The sequence below is a fragment of the Mustelus asterias genome, chromosome 23 (genome assembly GCF_964213995.1).
Source record: "Mustelus asterias chromosome 23, sMusAst1.hap1.1, whole genome shotgun sequence".
Taxonomy (NCBI): Eukaryota; Metazoa; Chordata; class Chondrichthyes; order Carcharhiniformes; family Triakidae; genus Mustelus; species Mustelus asterias.
Genome location: NC_135823.1, coordinates 13,988,489 through 14,010,848, shown reverse-complemented (window position 1 = coordinate 14,010,848; position 22,360 = coordinate 13,988,489). Strand labels below are relative to the sequence as shown.

At 40.9% G+C, this 22,360-nt stretch overlaps 1 protein-coding gene across 3 annotated transcripts in view; it reads right to left on the bottom strand.

Annotated features, from left to right (window-relative positions):
* Positions 1–2,179: 2,179 nt before the first annotated feature.
* luc7l (LUC7-like (S. cerevisiae)) overlaps positions 2,180–22,360 on the bottom strand; it is a 48,675-nt gene continuing 28,494 nt past the window's right edge. For all 3 annotated transcript variants that reach the window (XM_078240016.1, XM_078240014.1, XM_078240017.1), the window contains 5 exons: positions 10,327–10,503; positions 9,985–10,073; positions 9,723–9,752; positions 6,944–7,126; positions 2,180–4,603 (listed from right to left, as the gene is read on the bottom strand). In XM_078240016.1, coding sequence (XP_078096142.1) covers positions 4,456–4,603; positions 6,944–7,126; positions 9,723–9,752; positions 9,985–10,073; positions 10,327–10,503 — 627 coding nt within the window. In that variant the 3' untranslated portion in view covers positions 2,180–4,455. The remainder of the gene's footprint in view (positions 4,604–6,943; positions 7,127–9,722; positions 9,753–9,984; positions 10,074–10,326; positions 10,504–22,360) is intronic.

The following is a 22,360-nucleotide window of genomic DNA, read 5'->3' as shown; positions in this document are numbered from 1 at the left end:
GGGAAAGCGAATTGCGTGGAGGACGCGGAAAGTCTGCAGAAAGATTTGGATAGGCTGAGCGAGTGGGCGAGGATCTGTCTGGCAACATCTGTGGGGGGAGGTGGGGGCTGATGTTTCGAGTCCAGACGAACCTTTGTCAAGGCTAAGCTGAGATGAGCTTTGACAGAGGGTCATTGGACTTGAGACGTTGACTCTTTTCTCTCCTTGCAGATGCTGCCGGACCTGCTGAGATTTTCCAGCATTTTCTCTTTCGGTTAGGATTGTTTTCACTGGAGTTTAGAAGAATGAGAGGGGTTCTGATTGAAACTTATAAAATTCTAACAGGGTTAGACAGGGTAGACTCAGAAAGAAAGTTGCCAGTGGTGGGGGAGTCCAGAACTAGGAGTCATAGTTTGAGGATAACCTTTTAGAACTGAGGTGAGGAGAAATGTTTTCACCGAGAGGGTGGTGAATGTGAGGAATTCACTATCACAAAGTAGTTGAGGCCAAAACGTTACCCAATTTCAGGAAGAAATTAGATATAGCTCTTGGGGCTAAAGGGATCAAGGGATATGGGAGGAAGAGGGGATCAGGATATTGAACTCAATGATCAGCCATAATCAAAATGAATGGCAGAGCAGACTCGAAGGACTCCTGCTTCTAGTTTCTATACAGAAGTCATTTAAGAATTCCACCTCTGATTTTGAAAACTTTAAGACCTTTTCTTCAATTACAACCCTGGTTCCCAGGCCTAAGTTTGTCTTATCTGGTTATGTTACACGAAAACCGGGTAACAGAGCTTCAGTTGAACACAGACCAGGATTTGAACTTGGACTCCTTCCTGTTCTATATACTTCAGGCTACCCATTACCATAATCAAACGAATAATTTAGAACCTACAGGCACTCAATGCAGAGGCATGGCTGAACATCTACCAGGGGAAGAGAACTTGAGAAGAAAGATTACCAGATTAATAGTTTTCTGGAAAATGTAGAAGCTTGTTGATGTGTACACCTGCTGCAGAGAAAAATGCTCAGTGAGGTGAAAGTGGGATGGAAAGTCAATATGCAGGAAAGTCTTATTGCATGGAAAAAATGAGTGGTCCAAGGCTGAACATTCAAAACTCAAGCAGGATGGAATGAAATAACGTGATATCAGCTGAACAATCCTTTTCTGAACAAGTGGATTGACAAAGTTCAGCAAATTTAAGGTTAATTTTTCTTAAAATGCAAGGAGAGCAAAAGATGTGTTTCACACTAATTAAGATGAGAAATGAAAGCACTGGAGAATGAAATATATTGTGGTTCTTTTTGTACATGCTACCAATGTTCACTATTCCACAATCAAATACAATTATATTACAGAGAAAGGTTGAATAGGTTAGGACTTTATTCCCTGGAGCGTGGAAGAATGAGGGGAGATTTGATAGAGGTGTCTAAAATTATGATGGGTATAGATAGAGTGAATGCAAGCAGGCTTTTTCCACTGAGGCTAGGGGAGAAAAAAAACTAGAGGACATGGGCTAAGGGTGAAAAGTTTAAAGGGAATATTAGAGGGGGCTTCTTCACACAGAGAGTGGTGGGTGTGTGGAATGAGCTGCCAGATGAAGTGGTGAATGCGGGCTCACTTTTAACATTTAAGAAAAACTTGGACAGGTACATGTATGAGAGGGGTGTGGAGGGATATGGTCCGGGTGCAGGTCAGTGGGACTAGGCAGAAAAATGGTTCGGCACAGCCAAGAAGGGCCAAAAGGCCTGTTTCTGTGCCGTAATGTTCTATGGTTCTATAATATGGAATAAGCTGAAATTTACGATTCTTTTACTCTTCAGTGATTTGCCTCGACATCAGTGCATTGGTGTTACACATCCCATAGTAAACTCAGTAACCTGGGTGACAAGTCCTATTGTAATGCACTTTGTCACCTGACTAACTTCCAAGAACATGAATTCAAAGGGAAGTCACAGCCAGCACTTAAGACTTTATTTCTGAACCTGGGCAAGTGGCACGAGTGTTTTAATTCCATTAAACACTCCTTTCAAACAGCGACCCACAGTAAACCTGCAGCATTTACAACTGGTGCTGAAACAAACACCTGGCAAATCTCAAATGAAAGTGTGCCAACTTTTGCTCCACGAGATTCAGATCATTTGTTATGAACCGGTCTCTGCTAGGTTTGGAAAAATTGAACCAAGAAAGCGATAAGAAGAAAATTGGTGCACTTTATATATCAGATCCAAATTTTGAAAACAAGTACGCACAGGAAAACAAGGATTAAGGTCGTGGTGAAGGGTCACCCAGACTCGAAACATTGGCTCTATTCTCTCTCCACAGATGCTGTCAGACCAGCTGAGATTTTTCAACATTTTCTGCTATTATTACTAAAGTCTCTGCTCTGCATCCTGAAACAATTTAAAAAGCAATGTCCACAGTGTTACAGAAAGCATGACACTACTTTTGAATAGCATTCTTCAAGTAATGGCCAACAGTTTCCAAAATATTTGTAAGATTGAAGAAAATAATGATGTAATTCTAACAATTTCCCTTTATTGAAGAGAACACTTTTTCATCAAGGGACTGTAAGATTTAAAAATGACACAGAACAGTTTTTCTTCATTGTCTGACTTTTGTAAAATGCAATTGGAATGTTTTTATTGACGAGTACAAAGGACAAGCTGGTGGAAAGAAACTCATTTCACCCTCCTTGTAATTTTTGAAAAATGTAAAATGAAAATAAATTGCATAAAGGTTTTAGCGATGCTTAATTCACAGTCCTGTGAGAGCTGGTATTTCTTAATTTACTTTCACTAACCAAATCAATTCTATCGTGTAACTTGTCAAACATAAATCCAAAAACAAAACCTCATTTATAGAAAAGGTCAATTAACAGAAGCTTTTTTAAAAAAAACAGAGTTGGTAGCATGTTAAAACTGATATTTGCCGCAGTAAGACTTTGTTAAAACTATCAGTAAAACCTGTTAAGGAAATCCTACAGGTTTCTGAAGTTGCTACCATAAACAGTACACTAGAGTCAGTATCAGGAATTCTATGGCTGTTACCCCTGATCTTAAGCATGAACCAATGAAAAGATTTGCGAGCAGTAGAAACATAAAGCTTTGTTGGATTAGGTTAAACTCTCCACTTTTATACTTCCATAAATTCATTTTGAATAATGGCTTTTGCAGGTGGTACAAATCACATTTACTGCCATTTGGCACGGGTACAAGTAAAGGATTATACACTGCTAGCAGGCCCCTGTTCCAAGCTGCATTTTGCTGTGGATTATTTGGAGCCATACTCCTGATGGGCTAACTTTTAATTTTAGAAGGGTGTAGATAGAAGTGCAGCTTCTTTCATAATAAAAGAATTCCAAATAAATTTATGAGGTGTCAATGAACCAAAGGGCACTTCAAGATGTGGCTTTGAACCAGGCTAGAGTTAAATGCGATACGGTGTGAAGTCCAGCTAATACAGTCGCCCAAGTTTAGCTGCTCCCAACCTGTGTCCATGAGAACCTAACATTACCACTCTTGTCTCAATACTCACCAGAAACAACCTCAAAGCGGTGCAAAATGGTGGTGTAAAAGGAGAATCTGGTGATAACTACTGACTTCAACCAAAATTCTTCTGAAAGTTTGCAGCTTCAGATGATAATTGTTTCATTGGAAGTTATTTTTCCTCAAGAATTACACACCTGACAAAAATTGACTAAATTTTTCATAACACAAATTGCACCTCAAAACAAATTCACTATTTATATTCAACTCCATTGCAGCCCTTACTGCAACATAATTTGCAGATTCAGACAAATGCCCAGAATCATGACATGCCAATTAGATTTCAGATTGAAAATGTTAGTTCCACAAAATTCAGAGGTTTCTCTTCAAGTGGGAAAAAAAAATTCTGGTGAAAATTCGCAGGGTTTTTGTCCCCCTCTCGCCTGTTGTAACTTTGATAGAAGGGCCAAATAAGCCTTGAGACACAGCCTAAATGCTGTTTAGGTTGTTTCCACATCTCTTCTGCTGAAGTTGCATTAAATAAGTGGGAGAACTCCCACTGTAGTCAACCCCCTATGTAGCTAGGTACCCAGTTACACAGACCACAGATCCCATTCGGCAGACATGAATTTATTCTGTTGTTAGAGAGTAGAGATCAAATTGCTGAATCACTAGACAGATACTGTACTTGGGAAAGCTTAAAGTTGCTTTCTTCCATGCTAGTTCAAAAGATAACCTTTATTTTAAAAAAAACATATGCTCTCACTTATTTTAATATTTATAAATAAACTGTATTAGAAGAAAAGTTGTAACACTACTGGAAAACAAGTGTATATCTACAGCTACAAAAATCTAATATTTTCTCTGCCAAAATGAAGGTTTAAATGGCAGAAATCATAAACATGGGAAAATTCAAAGGCGGCCGTAAAGAATGTTTTCAGATTTACAGTTTTACATTAACTATTTTGGTTCAGTCAATAATTCAGATTTCACCAGCCTCCCTTTCTTCAGGACTTGCTGTATTTAATTCTGACTTTCCATTTGTACTCTCATGTTTTCTTTCTGAAGAACTCTTCTCCTTTCGATCCTTATCTCTTGATTTTTCCCTAGGAGATCGATCCCTTGAAGACCTTGAAAAACAACACTTTTATTTAATACAAACCTCCAGCAAATCAGCTTCCACAACGACCCGCAAGGCAAAATCTCCAACAGGTATGGTATACACCTGCACAGGAAGACGCCAGATTGAAATCTGATGCAAATTAGCAACTGCCTTAGTGCTTCTGGGCTAAGAGATTAAAAAGTTACCCAGGATTTCTATTTTGATCATTATCAAGGAACCATTGCTGAAAGTGCATGTGTACGTTCATTAATTTATCTGATTCGGCTTTGATGCCTTCCTCACTCACCTTCAGATGTCTGCTAAGATTCATCAACTAAGTTTACACATCAGGACAGAAAGGTTAGAAGAGATAGAATATATTGGAATGGTTTAGGCAAAGACACCAACGTTAAAATTAGAAATAAAAATAGAAAATGTAAAAAGTACAAATCGGGGAAGATAGGTTTGACAGAGGGAATGGTCAAGATTTCTTTAAAGTAAAAATTGTGTTTTTATTTGTTTTTAACTCCATGCAGAATATAATAAAGCTACTCTCCACATTGATATAATTATCTATTATACATTAAAAACAGCAAGTGGTCCTGGGTTTAAGGTACTGCAGCAGTTAAGTGTATCTGCACTGTTAATTCAACATTAAAAATTGAAAGCAATCTCAAGAAATTGTACCCCTCCAATGCACTTCAAAAATGTGGAAGCCCCTCCCCACTACTGCCACAAAATATAGAAAAAAATCCATTGAGAGACATTGCAGAGCATCAAATAACTGACTTGCTCTCTCAGCCTAAGTGCTATTTCTTGTTTGAACTTCTTAGGACCTTGACAATGTGAATATTGATCCTTTGTGCAGTGCAATTAGTGATGAGGCCCTACAGAATAATGAATACCTGAGTCTGATTACAGAGCATTAGTTTAAGTGTTAAAACTACATGAGGAGCAGTGATTATAGGTTGAAATCACTCCCATGTTTCTTCCTTATTCCTCTCCTGTCTCCCGTCTTTCCTTTTGTTCCTCTCCAATCACACTTTCTACCTCTGTATATATCACCTGTTTACTGTATCCCCCCCTTCTGCTCCTGCTCCCTTTCTCGATCTCTCTTCCATTCTTTTCTCCCAACACCACCTCTTTCATCAATTTTCCCTGACTTTTGCCACTCCCACTTCTCTCATTCCCTTTGCCATCTCTTTTTTACCCTCCTGTTTTTCTAATCTTCACCTTCCTTGTGTGGCTTTTTTGTTTCTTTGCCATTTTTACCCTATTTGCCTCCATTCCCACTCATTTCCCCATATTAACTCCACTATCTCCCATCGCTGACCTGAAACAAAAACTGGCCTCTTCATGTGTGTAAGGCCAGGGTTAAATCCTAAAATTGGCACATGGGCTCAACTGTGTCCTGAGTATCTTCTAAGGATGACAGTGCAACACGTGGGAAGAACTGCAAGTCTATGCCTTATAAAAGAAGATACCGTTCAATGGAATGTAAACATCAAAGCACATTGTGGACCATAGGCAGCTTGCATTGAAGAGTTTGATAAATGAAGCAGAGATAAATGAGTTAGGTCAACTCTAATCACTTTATAAAAACATTTGCTTGCTGTAAGTATTACTTGGCTTGTCCCTTTTTTAAAAACTACCAGTTGTCAAGTTATAATGATGCATTCAAGCATTTTTGCACAAGCATCAACAAGTCTGCCATTTTGAAAGGGTTAATTTTGTGCGGAAATAATGTTTAGAGACTCATGGAAAATACAGCTAATCACAAAACATTTCTCAATCACAACAACCTTTTCAATTAAAAATGACTTGTGCTTGTGGTGTTAAAATTTTACCCATATTTCTGCAGTTACATATCTCGTAGGTAACGTTAAAAAAGACACTCAAATATGTATGACAATACATCAAAACCATCACTATAATCTTTCCCCCCCTCAGGGGAAAGGAAGTTGATTTTGAAAGACTGCTTTACAATTCTAGGAGAATGGATAGTAGTGGAATAGCTGAAGCACTGCAAGAGTTACAAATCTCCAACTGGATAATACAATGCATCATACATTATTAAAGATGATCAAACTGATCAGTCTTTCTATGACTTAAATCAGATAAACAATTTTGTCAACATTTTACAGATACAGCCAGTTCAGGATCACTGCATACAGACTCCTCCTAATGTCCATTTCGGCAATAGAAATCAATTTGAATGAACCTGTACCTGTCTGTACAGATCGTACTCAGTCTTAAAAAACATGATAACCACTGCAGCCCCAACATTGGAATTACTAAATTACTATCATACTGATTTATAATGATATTCCAGAAATTTAGTTTAATTCAAAAATTTCACCAATCTTACTTATGCTTTGAACTCCGTTCCCTGCTTTTGTCTCTTGAACTTCGACAATGTCCTCTGCTGCGGCTATGTGAACGGGACCTGTGCCTTCGGCGCCTGTCTCGATCTCTGGATCTGGATCTTGATTTACGCCGCTCGTGACTGGGGGAACCCGAGCGTTTTCGCCTGTGATCACGTGATCTTGATCTGCAAACATTTTTTTCAGTATTAGTTAACCAAGTAGTAGGTAGGTAGTAGTACATAATTCTAGGTAGTAGTAGGATGGGGAGATATCCCTTCAACTGTTCCTGGGTGTATTAATTTTAAGATAAGTGATAAATTATTGTATGCTGGTGCTCAGAGGGATTTGGGTGTTCTTGTACAAAAAACACAGAGAATTATCATGCAGGTACAGCAAGTAATTAGGAAGGCTAATTGTATAGTGGCTTTTATTGCAAGGAGTGCAAGAGTAAGGAGATCTTGCTGCTATTGTACAGGGTTTTGATGAGATCATACCTGAAGAATTGTGCACAATTTCAGAAGAAAAAAATACTTGCCTTGGAAGGGCAACAAAGATTCATTAGATTGCTTCCTGGGATGAGGAGGGTGTCTGATGAAAGGTTGCATAAAATTGGCCTGTACTTTCTTGGGCTCACTAGCATGAGAGATGATTCATTTCACCGTACAAGATTCTGAAAGGACATCGAGTGTCTGGAGAGTCTAGAATTAGGGGATCATTTCAGCAGGGATGAGGAGAAATGTCTTCACCTAGTTGGTTTTTGAATGGTTTACCCCAAACTGTGGTCATGGAGAATATTCATGGCAAAGATTGAACTCGAAAGAAATCAAGGGATATTGGGTTCAGGCAGGAAAGTCAAGGTGAGGTCAAGAGTCAGTCAAGATGTTACTGCATAGCAGAGCTGGCTCGAGGGGCTGCATGGCCTACTCTGCTCCTATTTCTTCTGGTAAAATAACTGAAGTGGAAGAGCACTGAACTTGAAACCAGGTTTTACATGAGTCTCATCTTAGCTGCTATCACCTTTAATGATTTTTTACACAAAACAAATATCAGGCACACCAGCTTTCCTGTTTGAAAGGCCAGCTTTAATCAGAGTCACAGTGATACAGTGGAGGAAAAGCCCTTCAGCCTATCGAGTCTGCATCGACAATAACTATCATTATAGCTGCACTAATCACATTTTCCAGCACTTGTCCCATATCCTTGAATGTTATAATGTTTCAACTGCTCACCCAAATACTTCTTAAAGGTTGTAAGGTTTCCGGCCTTCCTTATGTCCCCAAGCATTCCTGATTCTCACCACCCTCAGAATTTTTTTCTGAAATCCCTTCTGAATCTCCTGCCCCTTATCTTAAAAATATCCCCCCTCAAGATTGACCCCTCAACCAGGGGGAACAGCTGCTCCCTACTCACCCTGTCCATACCCCTCAATCTTATATAATCAATCATGTCCCCCCCCTCAGCCTTCTCTGCTCTAAAGAAAACAAGCCAATCTTATTGAGTCTTGCCTTGTAGTTCAAATGCTCCCATCCCAGGCAACATCCTGGTGAGTCTCCTCTGTACCCCCTCCAGTGGGATCATATCCTTCCGATAGTGAGGTGACCAGAATGGCACACAGTGCTCCAGCTGTGGCCCAATCAATGTTCTGTACAACTCCAACATTACCTCCTTGCTCTTATATTCTATGCCACGACTAATGAAAGCAAGTGTCCCATATGCCTTCTTAACCATCCTATACACCAGCTCTGCCACCTTCAGGGATCTGTAAATAATTACCTAACGATCCATGTATTCCTCTAAGCTTCCTATTGTCCTGCCATCCATGATTCAAATTTCAGTGTAATAGTGCAAAAACTAGTAAACCTGTTTTTCTACTTTCAATTTCCTAGTGTTGCCCAATGTGTAGATTGCATGCTCAGAAATTCTGCAAAACACGCTCAGAAGAACACGTGATTGCTGAGAACAAAATATCTAGCTGAACCTCCACGTTTTGAGACAGATTGAAGTTGTGAAGCCAAAAGCTTAAACATACACATTAAAAGATAATTCAATGACCAAATGCAATTCCATTATGAAATATACAATTTACAACTCAGACATGATACATTTTAGTTCAGATGAAAATGGTGAAAAAGCATTTTGGGTCATGTTTTTGTGCACAGACATTATTGCACACATTATACTTTATTACTAGCCTATTCCATTTTAAAAATGAACTCTCAAGAAAGTGCAAGGTTCATATCAAAAAATACACTTTCCAATGAAGAAACCCGGAGAGAAACTTGTATCCATTTTCTATCAGTATTTATCTTTAAATGCCAAATTCAAATGTAAAACTTAAGAGTCTAGGCTAACTTCACAAAACACCTTGGAGTTTCTGGCCTGGGTCATAATACTTGCTCTTCTTCAAATGAGTGCCATGAGATCCTTCTCGTCTACCCCATAGAGCAGATAGTTCAACGTTTCATCCGAATATTGGCACCTCTGGCAATGCACCACTTGTTCAGTGCTGCAGAGGAGTGTCAGTCTAGATTGCTGTGTTCATGTCCTGACAGGATTTAAACACATACCTTCTGATTCAGAGGCAAGTGCGCTAACAGCTCAGCTACAGTTGACACTTGAAATGAATGTCTAAAGACTTCTGTGCAGAAGGGCAAAAGTAAAGGTTGAGAAGTCATTAATTCTTCAAAAATGCCAACCCCCCTCAACACTTTCCCCCCCCCCAAAAAATCTGAACAAAGAAACCTGATTCCTTAATGCTATTTCACCATGCAATAAACATACCTCTTGCGATCCCTGCTACGAGACCTGGACCTGCAAAACAGTATTGAAGAGTTTAATTATGGAACTATGCTAGATTAAAATTTTGCATTTCAGCTTAGAAACTATATTTCAGGTTATGATTAATAGTCAAGATGTACAAATAGCACTGGATCAAGTGAACAGCATTTAAAAATGCTTCTCATGTTCAGTTTCTATCACAACAGCCTTGATCAAAAAGGATTTCCACGTCTAAATTTAGCGCTGCATATGCAAATTAACATACTTCCGTTTCATCCTTTCTTCTTTTTCCCTTTCTTCTCTCCTCTTTAAGCGCTCTTGATTTCTCTTTTCTTGTTTCTCTGCAACGATTTTCTATAATTGCAAATGGAGGAGGAAATGAGAATCCAAAAGCATTCCCTAAAAATGCATAACACTTTATAACAAACACACCATACTGAAATTTCCTCAAAGCATCATAGTAAATGATTTCTGCCTACATTAATTACATTTGACTAAAATAGATAATTGGTTGGATATGTTAAAAAAAAGTAACTTTATAAATGTATGTCCCAAAAATATAATTCTACATTTTAACTCTTCCTAACATAAATAATCTCAAAATTACCTTCAGGTGATCTAATTTCTCCCGGATTTGAATGAACCCCAAGTGCAGTTTTCCCCCAAAGTGATCCGCAAGCCGGCGATCATTGTCATGAAGACCCAGGTATGCAGAACAGATTTCACAGACACGCAATTTCTGTTGCTGGAAGCTAGAAGCAGGCATTGAATTCCTATATTCATCCTACACAAAACATGAAATGAAGAAACATTTTAGGAAGCCTCTCTGAATCTTAAACCTGAGAAAGTTTTGAGAAACACCCTTGCTACTTCACATCAGATACTTTCATCTGTGATGGACAAAATGCCATCTAGTATGCAATTCATGGAAAGCCCCAAACACTGGAAGGGGCAAAACCAATTATCCAATTTTTGGAACATTCTTATTACAATAGATTACTCGTCTTGTAAAATAAATACCAGTGTCATTTTTTGCACCAAATTATTATCTGGACTTTCTTCTAATAAAAAATTAATAACAATTAATTAATTAATTACTAATTAAACACAGTATCAGAGTTGTGTAGCAGGCATTAAATACTTGCAAGTTCTTTCTTGTAGAAGCAAGGAAATGGTACTGGCTATCTGTAAAATTTCATTGCAAGCAGTGTTAATAGTGGGCACAAAATTGCAAATACATATTTTTAAAAAATTTATTTACTGGATGTGGGTGGCGCTGGCTCGATTAGCATTTACTGCCCATCTGTAGGTGGTGATGAGCTGCCGTCTTGAACTGCTGCAGTTCATGTGGTCTAGGTACAGCCACAGTGCTGTTAAGGGAGGGAGTTCCAGGATTTTGACCCAGTGACACTGAAGGAACAGTGACATATTTCCAAGTCAGGATAGTGAATAGCTTAGAAGGGAACTTCCAAGTGGTGGTGTTCCCAGATATCTGCTGCTCTAGTCCTCCTAGGTGGTAGTGTTCGTGGGTTTGGAAGGTGCTGCTTAACAAACCTTCGATTAAGTGAATGGATGAAACAATGGTAAACGGATTCCAATACAGGCAAATGAGAAATCATCCACTTTGAAGATAAAAAAAATGAAACAGACTCTTTATCGGCACTTTGTAAGGTTTCCCTTCATAGTCTTCCATCAGGGAATTTTTACAGAATTTGAATAATGAGTGCAATCAATAACCACATTAATTATAAAATGTTCAATCCATTTTCTTCAAATGAGTCCTTAGAGGGCATGGAGATTAAGGTTTATGGAAGGTTGCTTCAGTCCTTAATCGTTATTGGGGAAAAGAAGAGATAGTAAAGGAAGCTCACTGGGATGGGTACAGTTGGAGCTATTGGTTGTGAACTCTTTGAGCTCAGTCACTTTAGGGCTTGATACACTGTTCAGTAATATTTAATTACCCATTCAAATTTGTATAGAAGCATGTCAACCTGGTGACCTTTCTTTGGTTCTAGAGCCTGTGCCTGCCAAGCAACATGACCAACTGAGACACACTGGAAACACTTTGCGAGCAGTTGTGAGGTCCCCAGCACTGAACTTTCTCAAGGAGGGTAATGTTTTGAAGTAGTATATGGGTTCAAAGCTCCATACTCAAAGTATGGCCTGACTAGAGTCTGGTGCAGTATTTCCTTCACTGTCTCTGAAGTGACAGAAATTCCATTTCACAATAGCAAGCACCCTGGATGCCTTGGACACTGCTTGTTGACTTTGTGCACGATGTTTTAAATTATTTTGAATGGTGGATTCCTATGTGACAGCATTCTTTAGTAACTTCAAAAGAGGAATCATGCATTGTGTAGTTGGGTACTAATGGACATTGAATATCGTTGATTCGCTTAACAGTATATTACTCTACCTTGAATTTCCTTCACCATATATTTGCCCATTTGATGAGATTATTCAGATCTTCCTGAAGGCTCTCATCTGCTGTTTCAGTAATGGCTCTTAGCCATTACTGAAACAGCAGATGATTAAGAGTAATCTTCAATGAGTCTAACGGGACTTTGTATTCCATTCTGGTTGTCATTCATGAAAAAAACAAGTGTGGGCCCACAGCAGCACCTAGGGGCAAGCCTCATAAGAAAAGGCCTGTTTTAAGCACACAATCAGTAAGTGGTCGCACGAGAAATGGGAGAGGCCACATCCTGAGTGCGACACAGTCCGAGTGAGTATATCTGGAAATTTGGAGAGAGGGGAGAGAGGTACTCTCTTGCTTTCCAATGTTTTCACCTTTCAGAAAGTGGTCTTGCCCTGCTGCAGGAGGGAAAGTGAGTATTTGGTGAGTATTGCAGCTGCTGTGGTGCAGAAGCGGTGGAACAAAAAGACAACCATGAGGTCACAAGTATGGTGATTGGTGAGTAAGTGGTCAGTGCGAGGAGTAGTGTGTGAAACATTTGCATCTTGAATAGGGGAAAGTTAGGGCACAATATAGCACGGCCAAGTAGTCCAAAATAGAACAGTTAAGATAAGGGAAATAAACTGAGTGCACCCGGAGCTTTAAACGGTGCACAGCATGGTACAGTAAGTAATCTCGCAACACCAGGTTAAAGCCCAACAGGTTTATTTGGTGAGTCACCTGATGAAGGAGCAGAGCTCCGAAAGCTTGTGCTACCAAATAAACCTGTTGGACTTTAACCTAGTGTTGTGAGACTTCTTACTGTGCCTACCTCAGTCCAACGCCGGCATCTCCACATCATCACAACATGGTGACATTTAAGGATGACAGAACTGCTGAATTAAGGTTGCAGCATGTGCGCGCGTGAGAGGCGCGCAGGTTGTGTGTGTGTGGGGTGTGTGTGTGTGTGTGGGGTGTGTATGTGTGTGTGGGGTGTGTGGGGTGTGTGTGTGTGTGGGGTGTGTGTGTGTGTGTGGGGTGTGTGTGTGTGTGTGGGGTGTGTGTGTGTGTGTGTGGGGTGTGTGTGTGTGTGTGTGGGGTGTGTGTGTGTGTGTGGGGTGTGTGTGTGTGTGTGGGGTGTGTGTGTGTGTGTGGGGTGTGTGTGTGTGTGTGGGGTGCGTGTGTGTGTGGGGTGCGTGTGTGTGTGGGGTGTGAGTATGGGGTGTGTGTGTGGGGTGTGTGTGTGTGTGTGGGGTGTGTGTGTGTGTGTGGGGTGTGTGTGTGTGTGTGTGGGGTGTGTGTGTGTGTGTGGGGTGTGTGTGTGTGTGGGGTGTGTGTGTGTGTGTGGGGTGTGTGTGTGTGTGGGGTGTGTGTGTGTGTGGGGTGTGTGGGGTGTGTGTGTGTGTGGGGTGCGTGTGTGTGTGGGGTGCGTGTGTGTGTGGGGTGTGTGTATGGGGTGTGTGTATGGGGTGTGTGTATGGGGTGTGTGTATGGGGTGTGTGTATGGGGTGTGTGTGTGTGTGTGCTGACTGGCCATGGCCCCAATATACAGGAAGCCATTCAATTGGGAGAAGCACAAAAGAATGTAGCAGTAATAGGGGACAGTATAGTGAGGGGGATTGATACTGTTCTCTGCAGCCAAGAACCAGGGTCCAAATGACTGTGTTACCTGCCTGCTGCTAGGGCTCACAACATCTGCTCTGCACTGGACAGGAATTTGCCATGGGGGAGCGTCCTGTTATGGTCCTTGTAGGTACCAATGACATAGGAAGAACAAGCAAAGAGGTTCTACATAGAGAGCTTGAGGAGATAGGCACTAAGTTAAACATCAGAAACTCCAAGGTTATAATAAAAGCAAATTACTGTGGGTGCTGGAATCTGAAACAAAAATAGAAAATGCTGGAAAATCTCAACAGGTCTGACAGCATCTGTGGCAAGAGAAGAGTTTGGATGACCCTTCATCAGAGCACTGACTATACCTGGGATACTGTGAACAGTTTTGGTCCCCTTATCTAAGGAAAGATATCCTGGCATTGGAAGCAGTCCAGAAATGGTTCACTAGGTTGATCCAGAATATGGAGGGATATTCTTTGGAGGAGAGGTTGAGCATGTACTCATTGGGGTTTAGAAGGATGAGAAGTGACCTTATTCGGACATATAGGATTCTCAGGGAGGCTTGACAGGGTAGATGTTTCCCCTACTGGGATAATAAGGCAGAGAGGAGGAAGAATTTCTTCTCTCAAAGGGTAGTGAATCTATGGCATTCTTTACCACAGAGGACTGCAGAGACTGGGTTGTTAAGTATGTTCAAGGCTAAGATAGACAGATTTTTAATTAGTAAGGGAATCAAGGTTAGGGGGATAAGACAGGAAAGTGGAGTTGAGGATGACCACATCAGATCATTGAATGGCAGAGCAGACTCTATGGGCTGAATGGACTGCTTCTGCTCCTACATCTTAAGGTCTTATGGCCTTAAAATGGATTTCTAGTTTGAGACGACCCCAATCATTATGACTCTGTTGCCTTTTGTAAGAAATATTCCAATCTATTGCATTTCCTTGGGCTCCATAATAATCTAGTTTGTCCAGTAGCTTTGCATGTGATATACGAAAGCCCTATGGTGGTATGATTGAGGTCAGATTGTGGATAGTAAGAATGAGCTGTGATTGTGTTCATCAAGCTTTCAAACTCTACAAAAGTCATGCTGGTCTTCAATAAGGGTATTCTGCTCTTCAAGATATCTCTAGCTAAATATCAATGAGGTGTTCCAGTAATTTACAGTAAACACTAGTAAGCAAAATAGGTCGGTAGTTTGCTGGATAAGTAGGGGGTCTTTTCTTGTAAATTGCTTATGAACTATTCATAAGGGTCAACTGAGGGTTACATAAAATCCATAAGAAATAGGAACACAGGAGCAGGAGTAGGCCATTTGGCCCATCAAATCTGTTCCATAATTCAAAGACCACAGCTGATCATCTATCTCTACCATTTTTCCCCACTCTCCACACATTCCTTGATGTAACTAGCATTCAGAAGTGTATCAATCTATATCATTGCAGCAAGACATCTATCAATTTCCATCTTGAACTTACTCAGTAACTGAGCTTCCACAGCCCTTTTGGGTAGAGAATTACAAAGATTCACCAGCCTCTGAGTAAAGAAATTCCTCCTCATCTCAGTCCTAAATGACCTGCCCCTTATCCGGAGACTGTCTCCTGGTTCAGACTCACCAGCCAAGAGAAATATCATTTCTGTATCTACCTGTCACGCCTTGTAAGAGTTCGGTAGGTTTCAATGAGGTCAACTTGGATTCTTCGAAACTTCAGAGAATACAGGCTCAGTTTCTTCAATCTCCCGTCTAAAGACAATTCCGTTATCCCAATGATTAGTCTGGTGAACCTATTGCACTCCCTCTATGACAAATATATCCTTCCTTATAGAAAACCAAAATGTTCAAAATACTCCAGGCGAGGTTTCACCAAGGCTTTGTACAATTGCAGCAAGACATCTTTCCTCCTGTACACAAATCCCCTTGCGATGAAAACCCAACATACTATCTATCTGCCTTCCTAAGGGCGACACAGTGGTTAGCACCGCTGCTAGGGACCCGGTTCGATTCCCGGCTTGGGTCACTGTCTGTGTGGAGTTTGCACGTTCCCTCTGTCTGCGTGGATTTCCTCCGGGTGCGCCAGTTTCTTCCCACAGTCCAAAGATGTGCAGGTTAGGTGAACTGACCATGCTAAATTCTCCCTCAGTGTACCCAAACAGGCACCGGAGTATGGCGACTAGGGGAGTTTCAGAGTAACTTCATTGCAGTGTAAATGTAAGCCTACTTGTGACAAATAAATAAATAATAATAATTGTTTGTTGCACCTACATGCTAACTTTTGATGACTCATGAACAAAGACTCTCAGGCCTCTTTGGACGTCAAGACATACCAACCTCTCGCTGTTTTAAGAAATACTCTGCCTTTCTGTTTTTTTCCTACCAAAGTGGATAACTTTACTCTTATTTACGTTATATTCCATTTTTTATGTTCCAGCCTATTCATTTAGCTTGGTCCCACATTTGTCATTGCTGATCTTGTCTTTTTCACATTGCTAAAGAAACATAGAAACTAGGAGCAGGAGTAGCCCATTCAGCCCTTTGAGTCTGCTACGCCATTCAATAAGATCATGATTGGTCCTCTATCTCAGTGCCATTTTCCTGCTTTCTCCCCATACCATTTGATGCCATTGAAATCTAAAAACGTATCTATATATTTCTTGAGTACGCAGTTCAATATCCTAAATGAAGAAATTTTTCCTCATCTCAGTCCCAAATGGTCTACATCTTTTACAATATGCCTTTATGTCCATCACCAATTTGCACTCATTCTCTTTTCCCTTACGTTATCAGTTTCTTGTCCTTTGCTGGATTCTAAATTTCTCCCAATACTCAGGCTTATCACTTTTTCTGGCAACCTTATAAGCCACTTCTTTTGATCCAATGCAATCTTTAATTTGTTTTGTTAGCCATGATTGATATAACTTTCCTGTTGAGTTTTCCGCGTCTTAGAGGAATATATCTGTTGTAGATTATGTCTTTCTTTAAATACTAGCCATTGTTTGTCCATTATCAAATCCTTTAATGCAACACAACGCAAATGATCACAACATAAAATAATGCAAAGACAACTCTCAATTTTTTCCCCTTTATTCTTTCATGGGATGTAGGCTTCATGGGCAAAGTCAGCATTTGTTGCCCATCCCTAACCACTCTTGAACTGAGTGGGTGGCTTCATCATTTCAGAGGGCAGTTAAAAGACAAATATGTTGCCGTGGGTCTGGAGTCACGCGTAGGCCAGACAGGGTAAAAATGGCAGATTTCCTTCCCTAAAGGACATTAGTAAACAGGATGGATTTTTACAACATCTGATGTTAATTGGCATGGTCACCATTACTGGGATTAGCTTTATATTCCTTATTTATTAATTCAATTTTAAATTCCATCAGCTGCCATGGTGGGATTTGAACTCAGAGCTCCTCAGAACATTAGCCTAGACCTTTAGATTACTAGTCATATGACAATGCTACTATACCATCGTAAAGACAGTACCTTCATCTTTGTAAAATGTCCCAAGATTCACAGGAATAATATAAACAAAGCCACATAAGATGATATTAGGCCAGACGGTCAGAAGCTTGAGCAAAGAAATAGGTGCTCAGTTCCATTTTGATTATGGAAAGAGAGGCAACGGAAGTTTTTTTAAAGTTTATTAGTCACAAGTAGATTTTCATTAACACTGCAATTAAGTTACTGTGAAAATCCCCCAGTCGCCACACTCTGGCGCCTGTTCAGGTACACTGACGGAGAATTTAGCATGGCCAGTGCACCTAACTAGCACGTCCTTCGAATTGTGGGAGGAAACCGGAGCACCCGGAGGAAACCCACGCAGACACGGAGAGAATGTGCAGCCTCCACACAGAGTGTCACCCAAGCCGGGAATCGAACTCGGGTTCCTGGCGCTGTGAGGCAGCGGTGCTAACTACTGTGCCACCGTGGAGAAATTGGGGAGGAAATTCCAGAGCTTGGGACATATGCAATTGATGGTACTGCACGAATGTTTTTTAAAAATTTATTGCCTCACAAGATGAGGGTGTTGCTGGCTGGGCCAGCATTTACTGCCCACCCTAACTGCCTTTGAGAAGGTGGTGACAGCAGTGTGGTTAATGTTAAACATGTAAATATATAGTCAACAACAGCAGTGATGCAAGATCACATGACATCAGAACATGGAGAGAGATAATTCCACGTGTAACCTCTTACTGAATCTGTATTGTATGTGGTTAATACAACGTTCAACAGAAAAAATTGTGTTTACCAACAGCTTACAGATCATGAACAACCCCTTCTATGACCCACAGATGGTGTCGGCAGAAAACGTGACAAAAGAAGCAATTGGTAAAGAGCCCGGCGACTGCAAGAAGCAGCGAGAGAAATGACTGCAGGACAAGGACAGCACAGGAAAATCTTCAACAGAAACCCAGAACAGGCTATAGTAAAAGAGAAGCTCTGTAGAAAATCCTACCTTTATCAGAGTGCTTCAACCACGTGGAAGGCCCAGATAAAGCCCAGGAGTGGCAGACTGGCATTACAGGTGGACTGGGTACCGAACAGCTTCAGGACTAGCAAGGGACAGGTCAATACCTTACTCTACGCCACAGGCAGTAGTGCAGATGATGTCAAGCTCAGACAGGGCATAAACGAAACACAGTAACTTATGAAGTTATCAAAGTCATTGAAACTTATTTTTGTCTTTAAAGGTACACCATTGTAGAGTGAGCAAATTTTAATAGGTGCACCCAAAGACCAGGTGAGTGTGTAATTTTCTCATTGATAATTTATATTAATTGGCTGAGAATTGAGAATACGGAGCCCTGAAAGACACATTAATTTGGGATCGCATTGTTGTAGGAGATTAGAAGAGACTTTATCCATTTTTTTAGTCAAGGGAAGATTTGACCATATCAAAGGCTGCAGATTATTGAGAAATTACTAACATTGCTGCAGTTTTAAGTGCATGGTTAAAAATGTCATCAGGACCAGAAGCTTTAGGTGGATACATGCTATGGAAGAGTTTCTCAACAACTTTGGTTATAATTACATCATCAGGCATATTCTTGTAAGGGTGCCCTTGTACTACAGATTCATACTCAGCCACTCTAATTCCTTCCTTGAAAATGCTCTGGAGTTGAGCTAAAAGCTTCAGCTTTTTCCTCGTCACTTATCCCCTATGTGCAGAATTGGTATTCTAGTATCCTCTCATTTTGATTTAATATACCTCCAACATGTCTTAGGGTTCTCTATCCTGGCCAGTTTTATTATTCATTCAAGGTTATTCATTCAGCATTTGCTGCCCATCCCTAATTACCCTGAGGTGGTGATGAACTATCTACTTGAATCACTGGAGTCCATGTGTAGATAGACCCTTAGTGCTGTTAGAGAGGGTGTTCCAGGATTTTGACCCAGCGACAGTGAAGGAATGGTAATACACTTTCAGTCAGGATAGTATGTGGCTTTGAGGAGAACTTGCAGGTGGTGGTGCTCCATATGTTTGTTGCCTTCTAGATGGTAGAGGTCACAGGTTTGGAAGGTGTTGTCCAAGAAGCCTTGGTGAGGCACTGCAGTGCATCTTGTAGATGGTACACACAGCTGCTTCTGTGCATCTGTGGCAGAGGTAATAGGTATTTAAGGTATTTTAAATGGGCTGCTTTGTCCTGGATGGTGTCGAGTTTCTTGAGTATTGTTGGAGCTGCACTCATCCAGGAAACTGGAGAGTATTCCTGACTTGTGCCTTGTTGACGGTGGACATGCTTTGGGGAGTCAGAAGCTTCTGACCTGGTAGCCACAGTATGTATATGTCTAGTACAGTTAAGTTTCTGGTCAATGGTAATCCCCCCAGGATGTGGATACTGGGGGATTCAGCACTGATAGTGCCATTGAATTTTAAGAAGCAATGGCTGGATTCTTTCTTGTTGGAGATGGTCACTGCCCGATACTTGTGAGGCATAAATGTCACTTGCCAGCCCGAGCCTGAACATTGTCCAGGGCTTGCTGCATTTGGACATGGACTGTTTCAGTATTTGAGCAATCATAAATGATGCTGAACATTGTGCAACCTATCAGTGAACATCCCATTTCTGACTTGATGGAAGGTCATTGATGAAGCAGCTGAAGATGGGTGGACCTAAGTCACTACCCGGAGGAACTCTTGCAGTGATGTCCTGGATGGAGGTAACTGACCTCTAATAATCACAACCATCTTCCTTTATACTTGGTACGACTCCAACCAGCGGAGAGTTTTTCCCGATTCCCATTGACTCCAGTTTAGCTCGGGCTCCTTGATGTCACATTCTGTCAAATGCTGTCTGATGTCAAGGACAGTCACACTCACCTCACCTCTGGAGTTCAGCTCTTTCGTTCATGTTTGAATCAAGGCTGTAATGGGGTCAGGAACTGGATGATGGGCTTGGCAGAACCCAAACTGAGTGTCATTGAGAAGGTTATTGCTAAGCAAGTACTTGATAGCCCTGTTGCTAACACATTCCATTTCTTTACTGATGATCGGGAATAGACTGATGGGCTATAACTGACCAGGTTGGATTTGGTCTGCGCTTGTTGTGTACATGTCATACCTGGGCAATTATCCAAATTGGCGGGCAGATGCCAGGGTTGTAGCTGAACTGGAACAGCTTGGCTAGGGCCATGGCAAATTCTGGAGCATAAGTCTTCAGTTAGTACAATTGTCGGAATGTTGTCCGGGCCCATAGCCGTTGCAGTATCCAATGACTTCAGCTGCTCCTCAACATCATGTGGAGTGATTCAAATTGGTTGAAAACTGGCATCTGTGACACTGGGGACTTTGGAGGAGAGCAGAGACAGATCATCCATTCAGCATTTCTAACTGAAGGTTGTTGCAAATATTTCGGCCTTATCTTTTGCACTGACGTAGTGGGCTCCCTCATCATTGAGGATGGGAGTATTGTGGAGTTTTTTTAACTGTCCACCAACATTCTTGACGAGATGAGACAGGACTACACAGCTTATATCAGATCCGTTGATTGTGGAATCGCTTCGCTCTGTCCATCACTTGCTGCTTATGCTGTTTCACACAAATTGTCCTGTGTTGCAGCTTCATCAGGTTGACCTCATTTTTTGGTATGCCTGATGCTGCTCCTGGCATCTTCTCCTGCACTATCCCATTTAGCATGGTATTAGTACCACACAAGACGAATTTCCATTTCGTTATTACATGCGGTGCACTGAATGTCCCTGTTCACCTCAGTTTAGGACTGTTTAAACACTTAATCCAGACTTCCTCTTTCTTCAGAGAATCGTCATTCCACTAAGTATGTTTAGTGCGGATATACAGTGTCTCCTTCTTGCAGATATTCTTTTTGAGAGAGCCTGCATACCCGGGAGTACGCCTCTTTCGAGAGTAAGGTTTATTTACAAGATGACTTACACATTCCGCAAACACCTCCCAATTCTGGTCCACTGAGTTGGTCTCAGGAGAGTTATTAAGAAACTTTTGTCATCTGTGCAGCGTGGTTCTTAAAAGCATCAATAATGATACCATTCCACTCCGGCACTTTTCTTGGTGGTCTACAGTGCAATAGTGCCTTAAACACAATACTCACCCAGGACAGCTGAGTGGTCACTTATCCTAGAATGCAGCCTGACAGATACCATCAAAGCAGGATGTGTAACGAAAAGATCCAATATATTCTCAGTTCCATTGGTGTGCCTCCTAGTAGTAAAGGTAACCACTGGCGTTAACAAGGTGTCATTTACTATATTTCTTAACTTTTCCTGAAGTGAGTTCTTTGCACATTGGGGGCTGTCTTGATTCCATGCAAGATGAGAGATATGGAAATCCCCACTTACTAAGGTGAGTGACAATGTTGTATTATAAAGTGTTGTTAGGCTAGCATCTAGGTCATTTAGTGAATCCTTGGAACTGCTGGGATTTGGATAGTAAACTCCAACAAAAACACCTCTTCCGCCACAGAATGGGGAAAAGCAAAGAATGATGGAGGTTCAAAGAAATTTGGAAGTCTAGTACATAAGGTTAAAACATCTTGAACATATACAGAAAATAATAAAAAATGAATATTGATTAATGATTGATGAGTACTAGAATAGAAGGTGTGAAGAAGTTATGCTTCAGCTATACAAAACCCTACTTAAATCACACCTGAAATAGCTTGAATACTCTTGTCACCACATCTCAGGAAGGACATAAGGGGGAGGAGTGCAGGTTTACCAAAATGATAGAGTCAAGGGTTAAATTATGATGAGAGATTACGCAAGTCAGAATTTCTTTATTCCTTCATGGAGGTGTGGATGTTGGTAGCAAGGCCAGCATTTGTTGCCCATCCCTAATTGCTCTTGATCTGAATGGCTTACTAGCCCAGAGGGCAGTTAAGAGTCACATGTGGGTCAGATCAGGTAAGAACAGCACATTTCCTTTCCTAAAGGACATCAGTGAACCAGTTGGGTGTTTTCTGACAATCGATAGTTTATTAGTCACTATTATTGAGGCTTGCTTTATATTCCAGATTCATTAATTGGATTAAAATTCCACCAGCTACATGGTGGGATTTGAACTCATGCCCCAGAGTATTAGCGTGGGTCTCTGCATTACTAGTCCAGACTCCTTATAATTTAGATGGTTAAGGAATGATTTGATTGAAGTTTAAG